Here is a 12,019-nt window from a genome sequence, read left to right on the forward strand (position 1 = left end):
CCCAAAGATGGGGAAAAACAGGCAGGAGTGTGGACACAAGGACTGCAGAGCACCAAACTTTACCCCAGGAACAAGCCGCCTGGGCAGCCAGCAGCTGCCACACTGGCTGGGTTTTAGGGCAGAACCACAGAAAACAATCCATCTTGTCCCACTTCAAAACACCAAAAACAAAGGTGGCTGTTGGGTGTGGACTGATCAACCTCCTCAAGCAGCAGCAGCAACTTTTTTTTTTTTTTCCCTGGAAATTTCACAGGCAAATCTGCTGGCAGCCCCCAAATCTAATTAAATTAGGAACAGAATATTTAGTGCAGTGGTACTCTTAATTTCTTCAAAAAACACCCTGTATTTCTTGTGTCACTTCAGGGGTTTAATTCAAGAGACCAGAAGAGTAAGACCACTTTTGACATTAGTTCAAAACTCACATTGGCACATTTTTTAAAGGTGGTGGTTATAAGGGCATCAGATTAAATTTTTCTTTGACTAATGCAAAATCCTAAAATAAATGCAATTTGCTAGTCTGAGAAAGACCCCACCTTCCTCTAACATACAGTGTAACTACTTTGTGGCTTTCTGTGCTTCAGGAAAATATCCCACATAATCAGATCATCAGGCAGCCTCACTAGTTAAGACACAGTAAAATGAAACATTTCCCATTAAAGTTGCCAAAAACTGGACTTAGATTTATTGCATGACGTTGCATAAGGAAGTATATTATTGAAAACTGTAAGGCATCATGCAATTATCCATCAGCTAATTATTTATTATTCCTTGAAAGATGGTTATATACTCTAAAGTTATAAAACCAGTTTCAAAAAAGTACATAAAAAAATTTAACATAAGCATTAAATATTTTTCACGTTTGTAGTTCTTTTTTTTTTTTTCTTTTTTTTTTTTTAGCTGTTAAAAAGTGCATTCAAACATACTGTACTGGAAAGCTGCTCTGGCCAGAAGTGGTGCTGGAGATGTTGTTAAATTAAAAGCTGGAAGAGAACGTTGCACAGGATCAGAAAAGCTCACGGGCTGTGATACTTCGACTTACAAACTTGCTGGAAATAATTCTTCAATCCTCACACTTACAATTTAGCATACGTGATATAATTAGCTAAAAAGGTATGCTTTTAGAACTAAACAGTCAAAGGAATCCAAGTTACGTACACTGAGTGATCAAATAAGGAGCAGACTCAACATTCAGAGCCGGGGCAGGAGGAGCGGGGCGGCTCCGGCGTTACTCGATGTACTGCGCCATCCAACGGAAGCCCTCTCCATAGCCCTGTCTCTTGAGCACGCTGCACATGAACACTTCCAGAGGCCTGGCATTCAGGTCCTTCAGAGGTATACTGCCCTGTGGGGAGACAGGAGGGAGCCAGGTCACAGGAGCAGCATCACAAGATGGCTGCTTTCCATGGACACTTGTTTCCGCGGGGTGTTGTTATTTCGCCGGTGTCGGATACTGGAATTCCAGAAAATAAATGAAACCCAAACGTGCACACCTTACTAAGATGAGGGTCACCTGAGAAATGCACAATGCACATCTTCACCTGCATCCTCATTTGGAGAGGGTGAAGGAGGTGAAACCAGAATGCACCAGCAGGCACGTGCCCAGGAAACTGGAGCACCCAGTGTTCCCAGCAGCAGTTCCCTGCCCTGTCTCTGCCAGCCAACAGGAGCTGGGACACAGCCCCCTGGAAGGGCTCTGCCACCTGCACTGAGCTCTCCTTCCAAGGGAAAACAACAGAGCAACTCGTTTTTAGTGCCTGTATCCACGTGCCTCCTACAAGCAGGACACTGTATTTACTTTAAATTAAAAGCAGTCAAAGTATCACCAAGATGCGTAACAGAAATCTGCCTTGTGGCTACAGATGCCAGTAAGAACATTTATAACTCTCACAATCTACAAACTGAGACCTCTGCAATGGTGTAAATCTATTTCTAAGCTTTAAGTAAACACATTAAGTAGCAAATTGCACTAAGTCTGCACTTTAAATGAGAAAAGTTGATCCAGTTTTCTCTTATAGTTCTCTCTAAAACTCTAGCCTTAGTCATCCTTCTAGAGTACTGAATAAGGAAGCTGAAGTACTAAAAATAATCCCAAGTACAATGAAGGTTTTTCTGAAAAAAAGTGGCATAAAATATGAAGTTAAAAAGTTGTAGAGGAGATGCATCTAACACACACACACAGATCCCCAAAAAGACTCCAGAATTAATTTATCCCACATTCCGTCATTATGTACCAAGTACTTTATAAATTAAAACCCATTTATTTTGTGTAGCTGGAGTGAACTGGAATCAACACACAAATAAGGCAAACAGACTCTCTACCAAAAAAAAAAAAAATAATATAACAAAGCCATTAAAAACAAACCAGAAGCATTACCTTTCCTGTTGTCTGGCCATAGAGACCAAACATCTCTCGTAACCTCTCTTCACTGATGGCTTCAGGTCTGTCAATTTTGTTTCCAAGAATTAGGATAGGCACATTAGCAATGGTTTCATCTGTCATTAGTGACTGCAAAGGGGAAAGGAGGAGAGATTGATTTAGAATATGGAAGGTCAAATTGCTACTACTTCTGTCCACGTGACAGCAGAGTTCTGTTGGATACTGGGAATTTGAGCTTATTTCTTTTAAGTTAAAACCTTCAAAAATGTATTTAAACTTACATCAAGTTCTTCTTTTGATTCAAGCAACCTTTCATGGTCTGCACAGTCTACCAAGAACACAATGCCATTAATGGCAGGCAGATAGTTCTTCCACACTCTGCGAGCTACAGGGAAGATGGGAATTAAAAACAAAAGGAAGTTACAAAAGAAAATCCAGAGCAATGCACATCGGTAATTAGGAAGCAAGAGGATTTTTTAAAAAGTTTTAACTTATGTTGCCAGTCTTCCAGATGCAATTTCATGTCTTACAAAGCTTGGAATAATGCAGAAAAGTATCATTCTCTTTACTGTTATCACCACTTTATCCCATCTGCACAGGGATGTACTCAAACTTTGCCTGTTTCCCCAGGAATTATGTCAGCAAAGGTAAATCTGAAGCATAAAGCTCACAGGTAAATGCAAGTGATTCAAAGTACAGAATCCTCTCCAAAATACAGGTATCAGTCAAAAAAATCCACTCTACTGCAGCTATTTGGGATTTGTGCTAAGTGGTGGAGACAGACAACAGAGCAGTGAATGTTTTTTGCACTGAGTGTGGGAAGCCAGTCTCTGCAGTGTGGTCACTTTTCTAACGTGAAACACGGGGACTGCAGACAACTCTGCCTCAGTTCAGAGGAGGGAGCCCATGTATTCTCTTACCTTGAGCATGTCCACCCAGATCAAAGGTTGTGAAAGTCATGCCAGCAATTGTCAGCTCTTCTGAAGCTAGAAAGACACAGAATTATGTACTCTGTGGAAATTATGCAGCACATTGGAGCAGTCTAACCTTCTAGCAGGTAGATTTTACTTTGTCTTAGGTCTTTTCTGTATCTTGTTATTCAAGACACAAACGAGTGCAATACATCTCTCAAAATCAATTACATGTTTGTTTAATGGTTAAGATCACTTTGTTGTTAAAACACGTGTGAAATATCTACAATGCTAAGAATAGCAGAGAGTATTGGTACATTATTTATCCCTACATACGCATTACACAAACAACAGTTGGCTCTGGCATCTGGTTTGCCACAAAGGTAGCATTTCATGTACAATACTGCTCCTCTTTCTCAGTTTTCCAGCTCCTTACTAGACTTCATCAATCCATATTTTTCACCTGCATTGAACTTTTCCTCTTGTGAGGCTACCAGGATAACAATTACACAGCAATCTCTGAGCCAAAAAAAAAACACAAGAGAAAACATTACAGAAGTGCTAATTTTCCAGCCACTCAGAGAAGCTGCTTCCAAAGACTGCAAGAACAAATTTCCCACAGGTTCTGTCATCTAGACTTTCAGCTCCATCATTTTGCTTGTTACACTTCATTTCCAATATACCACATTGAACTATCATGAATAATACTTGAACCATCCACAGTTTGCAAACCCAGAAATTCTTCAGTTTCTCTCCAATTGCACAGTTGGTCTAATATATATTTGTGTGTGTATATATACATACATACATACATATATGTATAAAATCAGGTCCTGCTTTTCCTGCAACATTTTAAATACTCCCTAGCTATGGAACCAGCAATATTAACTTACTGGGGTGTAACGTGGGGACATGTTGTCCCAGCCTGTCATCTTTGAGCATGTGCAGCAGTGTAGTCTTTCCAGCATTGTCCAGTCCAAGAAACACTAGTTTTCCCGATTTCTTGTACAGTCCTAGAAGAAAGAAGGACCCAGTGAACAATCAGTTAAATGGGTGGGAGTTCATCTTCAGCACTAGAGATGATTTCACTCCCAGGAACAAAGTGTTACAGTCACGGTACAAAATACAGACCAGCCAAGCTGCACTGTGCACTTTATCAGTGCCCTTTATCCAGGTTCTCCTGCTTGCACAAACTGCTCTGACACTTGCTCATGTGCTTCCAGAACGATTAGGGGGAGAGGCACACAAGGGATGTAAACGTGTCCCTCATGTAAATGCATTTATGTTATCTTAGGAAAACCACAGAAGAGGACTAAATTCTGCCCGTGTAGCTCACTCTGGCCCAGCTAAATTGCATGACTATATCCTGAATGGCATTGTCAGGGCAACTCTGACACACCTGCTGTCATGTGATAATGCCTTCCTAGCAGGAGTAAGAAATTTTATTTTCACTGATTGTCACCTTTGTGAAAATGCCTTTTCCCCTTTTTGCCCCCTCCCCCTTCTACTTGTAACCACAGTAAATGCAACAGTTGCTGTGAAGGAGAGGCAGGACATGCAAAACACCAACACCATATTTTCTTCAGCTTGGGATTATCAAAGGGCAATTCTCTTGTAACTTGCCAACACTACATCCTATGCCAGGATTATTTTTCACTGCTTCAAACTAACTGACATTCAAAGCAAAACATTTTAAAGACAAATTAAATTCAAAAAAAATTATATTCTCTACTGAAAAAATGACTGAAGTGAAGAGTGTCTTAACTTTGCCTTTTTAAAGCAGAAAACCTTCCCTTATTCTCTCCTCAAAGGGCTGTGGCTGGATATTCCACACTGCACATCTCCTTAGGAACAACTACTGACCCCCCAGCCTCCACCAGTGCTGAAGAGGGCAGAGCACTTACCACAGAGGCTGAGGAAATACACACATGGACATTTTCTTCAAAAGCAAACCTGAGCTGTGTTCTAACAGAACTCTCTTTCTGAGTAAAAAGAATTGCAAAATATGGCCAAATATTGCAACGTGGGAGGTTTTTACATCACCAGGATCCTTTACTGCATCAGGTCACAGTATTATGGTACAACAGGCTGAAAAGAAGTTTGTTTTACCACCACAGAAACATTTTGTGAAGTACACAAGCAGGTTTTGCAGCATCACCCTGTGCTGTGCCTGGGGAAGTGGCTGGGAGCCATCCAAGGGGAACACTATCAGCCAGCCTGGGTCTCCCTGCACCAGGAGGACAGTGGGCAGAGCAAGCCAGTAACATCACTTTCTGGAGCCCTCATTTATTTTTCCTCTTAGCCAACATGTTTCAGTTGGTGGGATTTGAAGTGCTGCTGCTGCCAGGTGGCTGCTCAGCCAGCCTGGCGGATGGCGCAGCAGGACAGGGACACTTGTGCCTCTGCCTGGCTGACCCTTACACCCTGCTGGTTGCTCACCTCCCTCTGCCTTCAAGCTAATCTCTGTTATCACATTCCAGAGGGATACGTTGTACACTTTGCAGGAATGAATATTCTTTCCTATTCCTCAGCATATTTCATTAATGATCTATGTTACCCCAGGAACTGAGCAGTGTCTTCACAGCTCTTTCAAACTCAACTCTGACTTCCCAAGCTGACCTTCTCACATGCTCTAACATGTATTAACTATGAAACTACACAGCAGAGGACAAAGTATTAATGTTTACAGAGAAAAAACGAGCGGACAAACATTTTCAGGCATTTCATATATTAATTGATGTCACAGGAGAAAGCCCAGTTCATAGTTACCAGTTTCAACAAAACCCTACTAAACGATAACAATAGTTTTGCCCCTCTCAGCCTGGACATCCAGGAGCTTTTGCTCCCTAATCAGGTGCTCCTGCTTTCTCTGAAAGATTTCACACTTCCCAAGAGTCTTTTATAGAAACACAACACATCAACACATCCAACAGATGGGTTGGAAGGGACCTCGAAAGATCATCTAGTCCAACCCCCCTGCCAGAGCAAGACAAACAAGCAGCAATACTTCAGCTATGAGCTACACCAAGACTAGAGTTTAAATATATATGTATACATATATTTATTTTTTGTGTATTCTAAAACTTTATGTGTGCAAAGATGTACTTTATAAAGTGATCTCATCAGCCTGCTGGCAGGACAGGCAGCACAGGGAACTGCAAGAGCTTTCCCAAATGTTATGATCAGTTTTCTTCAACTGTACATCTGAGAATGAAAAGGGAAGGTGTTTTTTCTAGAATAAAAGGGTTTTATTGAAAGTAATTCTCCTTCCTACTTCAAGCTCCAGTATCCTTCACCAGAATTAGACTTTGCATGCAGAGAGATGGGAAAGCAGGCTAGTATGCAGTAATCACTGCTGTGCTAAGGAAGACGAGATAAGGAAGATTAGTCAACTTAGTTAAAATTTCACTGGCTAATATTTGATAGCAGGCCAAGGATCTAACATTCAGCAAAAAAACTTAAACTTTCAACTGATAAAAGGCAGGTGGCACAGCTTGCCATGATTCCTTAACCTCAAATGCTTTTTATCTGCTTCAATAAAATCCTTGGTACTTGCAAACTGTGCCTTTTACCCATGTGATCTGCAACTTCTGTTCCTCTTTTTAGTATCCTTAACATTCCCTTCCCTCTCATTTTTGCTTTTTTGTTTGTTTGTTTGGTGTTGGGTTTTTTTGCCTCCTCCTGCCTTTGATAAGCTAATATTTCACCTTGGGTCAATATGGACTGCAGACTCTTCTGGCCAGGGAATACTTTCCTGGGGCTCTTCAGCAGATGCCAGTGAAGCTTCATACAAAATAACACACTGCTGAACATGAGCAAGGGCTTCTATATCCAGCACTGCTTTTTTGTGGAAAAGTCGCTCACGTTTGGATTCTCAGGTGATACCCTCATGTGCAAAAGAACTCAATTAAACTAACTGAGTTATTTACAGCAGAAAAAAATCAGGAGAAACTCCATCAAAGCAAACTGAATTACAGCAGTTTAAGTGTAGTACGATTAGAAAAGTCAAACTAAAGTGTAATTTTTTTCAAGAGGTTAAAGGATTAATATAAGGTTGAGTGGGGAACACGCTCTGGAAACACTCAGTATTTGCTAAGTGAAACTTTTGTTTGAGTGTTACTGAATAGACACCAAAACAAACCATCTTATTTAACCAGCGGCTATGTTTGAAGATAACAGAAGTGGGCAGACATTTAATACAGGAATAGCACAAAAGAAAAAACCCCAACAATAAAAACTTACCTAAAAACTGTAACACGCTACTGAAACCACTGTAAATCCAGCCAAATATGAAGGACATATCTGAATCTTATAGTCTGAAATAAACAGAAAATACCATGTATTAAAGATATTTCAGAACAGCACATTAAACATTGTAAGGTATTTATAGATTCAAAAAGCAATTGAAAGTCCTGGGTGTAAAATAAAACACAATTTTGTTTTGGTAAACTGTATCATTGAGCAGTTAAGCAACCACACAATTAATTTAAAAAGCAGTGGAGAAATTGAAAAGAAAATCCAGATCTTCTGATTCAACAGCAAAGACCTTTTCCTCCTCCTGCAAAATGCTCCATGGACAGAGTGTTTGCAAGAAGTGAAAATAATTGTATCTTAAGTAGTTTGGTGGAAGTGTGTGATGCTCCACTGAAGATTTCAAATGGGATCATCACATAATCTTTTTAACTGGGTAAGAACAGGTAAGCAGTTTTGAGGGGGAATAGAGGGATGCCAGGGGCAGAGTCAGTGCTCCAGGGGCCCTTGGGAGCTGCTGGGGTTTGAAGCAGAGGTGATAAGAGGTGAAGAAATTTTGTGAAGTTGAATCCAGAAAATTCAGGCTGCCATGATTTCAACCTTAAATGCAAAACCTACTTTTAGAAAGAGTACCCTGTTTCCCACTGAATTCCTTCATCTTAGATTCCAGAACAGAAAGACAAGCTGAGAACACCCAGGATGACTAAAACCAATGCCCTGGTTGTGCCATGCAACTGCCAGCCAACTTCAGCTGACCATGATGGGCAGGACAACCCTTGCTACCAGGATGAGTCTCTGCTACTCCACAAATACCCTTTCTTTGTGGTATGATTAAAAAAAATATAATAAAGCTGCTATGCTCACCCCTGGGAAAGAAACAAGTGGCCAGGGCGGACTGCTCAAACTGATGAATTCAGTTGTTCCTGCCCCCCAAAAAAACCCTTTGCCACCAAAGGCCGGGTTGCTTCTGAAGAAGGGGCCACAACAGAGGTGTTGGGGGAGCTCTGGCACACCTTGAGTGCCCAGAAGGACAGGCAGCACAGAGGAGGAACCACCACGGCTGCCAACGTGATGCTTTTGGGCGCAAGAATAAGCCATCACTAGGCTCTCTGCAGCCATCAGCAATGAATTTCTTAGATGTCATCTTAATTTCTTCATTGTCTGAAGTGAGGATAATGACAGTGAAAGCACCAGTTTGACAGTGAATTAGTATCTAGCATGAAAACCTCTTGAGAGACTAAAGGAATACCCTTAGAAACATCTAGCCAGCTAATTCCTACTGGAACACCCAGCCCCTGCTAGCATCAAGGGACGTGGGAAGTCCAACTGTCCTCAAGAAACTGGACTGTGGTGTCTTGGAGGAGGTCACAAGATGACTTTAGGGCAGCAGACCCTGGGACACAGCACACAGTAAGCGAAACACAGGTCAGAACCAGATCAAAATCCAAGCATATGTCACAGCAACCACACGCGTGACAGTGCGCAGAGTTTCTCCACTACACAACAGGTATATCACAGAAAGATAGTATGGAAAGAGGAGGAAAGAATATTCTAATTATGTTTGGTTGCACCAAAACAAAATCTTTTCAACATATATTTGCCTCCCTGGTTGAAGACTGCATAGCACAAGGAGTCCTTGGTTTCTCCACAATTAACCCTGAAACCATTACTCACGTCCAGTGTTACTCTGAACTGATCAGCTGCAACAGGCACAAATTTTAAGAATACAAATCAAACACATTTGTCAATGCATAAACACCCAGTTATACAACGCCATGACAGAAACTGTCCCTTGCACAGCTAAAAAGCAAAGGTCAAGAATAAGCAAACATGGCAGAACATACACGTCAGCAGATTTATTTATTGCTTGAGCAAAATACCAATCGAGAAAAGCCTCTGTGGGGCTTAGAAAAACCATTGACTCAAATAACCTGCAAATCAGGGCAAACAGTGTGATGTAAGAGAAGTGCTCAGATTACTGAGGTGAGAATAACTTCACAGTGTTTAGTTCTACTAACTTTTTCCATGTGTTAAGCTTACGGGCAAAACAACAAAAAAAATCCCTACGTGTTTCCGAAAAGACTTTAAGGGTCAAGATTCAAATGATTACAGTGGAAACAGGATCATCCTGCAAACACAGGTGAAGTGGCATTAACATAGGTTAAATTTCAAACCCCACAAGAAAAGCAGTGTTAGAATCAGAGCTGTCCAAATACTCCCAGAACAGCCTCCGTATCAGCCGGAAGGGCTTAAAGGGAAATGCTTTTTAAATCGGGAAAAAACAGGACAGCTAATTGCAAAGGCACACTGTAATATTTGAATACTGATATTAAATCTAATCCTACTGCACAGGAAAAGTAACTACACAATTCAGAGCAGTGTCAAACCAAAGCACTACCAAGCCATCGTGGCTCTGTTGGTATCAAGAGTTGTTGTGGTGTGAACACGTCCGGGTCACGGAGCTGCAGCGACTGACGGGAGAGCTGGGGCTGCTCAGCGTGCAGGGACCCACACCCCAGGGTTGTGGGAAAAATAGCAGGGACCCACACCCCAGGGTTGTGGGAAAAATAGCAGGGACCCACACTCCCAGGCTTGTGGGAAAAATACCAGAACAGCAGAACCATGAAAACTCTGGCAATGGCTGTTCACAAGCCACGGGGAAGACAAAAAGCCTATTTTAAGGTTATTTCAAGGCTTCTCTTTAAAATAGTCAGTGAGCAGCAGACAAAGGCTTTTCATGGAAAATAGTGCTGGACACAAGGCAATCTTTTGATAGCAACTATTGATCACCAACTTACTCATGCCTCCTTAACAAAAATATCCAAGTTACTTCTGTAGCAACACACCACCAATCCACTGCCATCACTTCAAAATGTTTCCAGCATCCCTGGCCTAATTATTTCATCAGCAAAGTCTCATTTGGTAACTCCTGTAGAGCCCTGTCAGCCACTCCACAGCCCAAGGAGATGGGCTTGCTTACTGGAGACCATTTCTGACCGTGGGGATGCAGGGTTCCCACCCAGGGGCTTTGGGAACACCTTGACCTGGCCTCCTGAAAGGAACATCACTGCCAGCAAAGACCAGCAAGCAAGCTCACACAGACTGATTTCTTCTCTATTCTGAAAAACAGGGATTTTTTTTTTTTTCTCTACCCGACCTACATTTTTCTAGCTAAAAATTAATCATTTCCCTTCTGAACCTGTTAGAATAGGTCATATTTCCAAAGTCTGTGAAACGTTAGACAAGAGAGGTTACTGCTTTTCAAGACAGCTTAAAACCCCCTCACTGAATAATTAGGCAACAGAAACCAGTGACACCCAAGCCAAACAGCTCTTGCAGTGCCTGGAAACGCACTGTCCTGGGTGGGTCCTCTGTCCAACCTCTGCAGCAGCCCCAGCTGCCTGAGAGCTTTCAGCCCACTGCTACAGGTGGATCTGTGGTTTTTCAAGCTCAATCCACGCGTGATGGTCCCTCACAGCTGTAACTGTGCTTATGATCATTGTAACGCCGTGAAGTGCTACCACAGAGAAGAACAACCGAAGCCCCCAAGGAACTGGACGAGCAGACTGACACCTGCTTTCTGGAGCACAGTGAGCTCTGCCACGTGAACCTGCACTCGGATGCAGCGCTTCGGGAGCTGAGGGCAGGGAGCTCGCGAAGGAGGTGACAGCACGTTCCTGCTCGGGGTGCTGCCACCGGGCTGTGCCAACAAGTCACCCTTCAGATTTCCAAGAGAGTGACGACCAGGCTGGCCTGTTACTAACCGGGCTGAATAACGAAGACGACGCTGCTGTGCGGCAGCTCCCAGGGGCTGTAACACCACGTCGGTGCCCCCGCCAGCCCCCGGCGCTGCCAGCCCCGGCCCCCGCAGCACGTTAGCAGCGCGGGGCCCGCTGCAGCCGCCTCCCTGCCGGCAACAAGTAACCAACCTGGAAAGCCACGACTCCCGAAGCAGCAGCGACACCCGGGATCAGCCCCGGCAGGCGGGCACCGGGGCTGACAGCGGCGGAGCAGCCGAGGGGCCGCGCTCCCGGCAACGCAGCCCCGCACAGGGCACGGCCGGGACGGGATCCCGCACCGGGCGGCGGCCAACGGGCCGCTTCCCCGCAGGCCGCGGAGCCCCTGCGGGCCCCTCCCGGGCCGCCCCCCGCCCCGTCCCGCCGCCCCGCGCAGGCCGCGGCCTCCCCAGGCGCGCACGGAGCCCCCGGTAACCGCTCCCGGCGCCCCGCCGGGCTCTCCCGGCCCCGCCGCCGAGCGCCAGGCCGCAGCCGTCGCCTCCCCCCGCACTCACCCGCCGCTGCCGAGCCTGAGGTGCGGGCGCTCCGCTGCGCTCACGCCGGCACCGACACGCAACCCCGCGCGGCTGCGCCCCGCTCCGCCCTCCGCTGCGGCTCCTTCCGGGCCGGGCCGGGCGCCTCGCACGCCCCGCAGCGGGGCTGGGCCCAGCGCTCGGCTCGGGCCGCGGGGCGGGGGGCGGTGG

At 44.5% G+C, this 12,019-nt stretch overlaps 1 protein-coding gene across 1 annotated transcript; it reads right to left on the reverse strand.

Annotated features, from left to right (window-relative positions):
• Positions 1-653: 653 nt before the first annotated feature.
• On the reverse strand, positions 654-11,930 carry SAR1B (secretion associated Ras related GTPase 1B). Its single transcript, XM_051631064.1, has 7 exons — positions 11,831-11,930; positions 7,531-7,604; positions 4,182-4,301; positions 3,298-3,363; positions 2,659-2,762; positions 2,375-2,506; positions 654-1,342 (listed from the first exon to the last, which is right to left on the reverse strand). The coding sequence occupies exons 2-7, from the start codon at positions 7,586-7,588 to the stop codon at positions 1,226-1,228; spliced, it is 597 nt and encodes a 198-aa protein (XP_051487024.1). The 5' UTR covers positions 7,589-7,604; positions 11,831-11,930; the 3' UTR covers positions 654-1,225.
• Positions 11,931-12,019: the final 89 nt, after the last annotated feature.

This window comes from Apus apus, chromosome 13 (genome assembly GCF_020740795.1).
Source record: "Apus apus isolate bApuApu2 chromosome 13, bApuApu2.pri.cur, whole genome shotgun sequence".
Classification (NCBI taxonomy): domain Eukaryota; kingdom Metazoa; phylum Chordata; class Aves; order Apodiformes; family Apodidae; genus Apus; species Apus apus.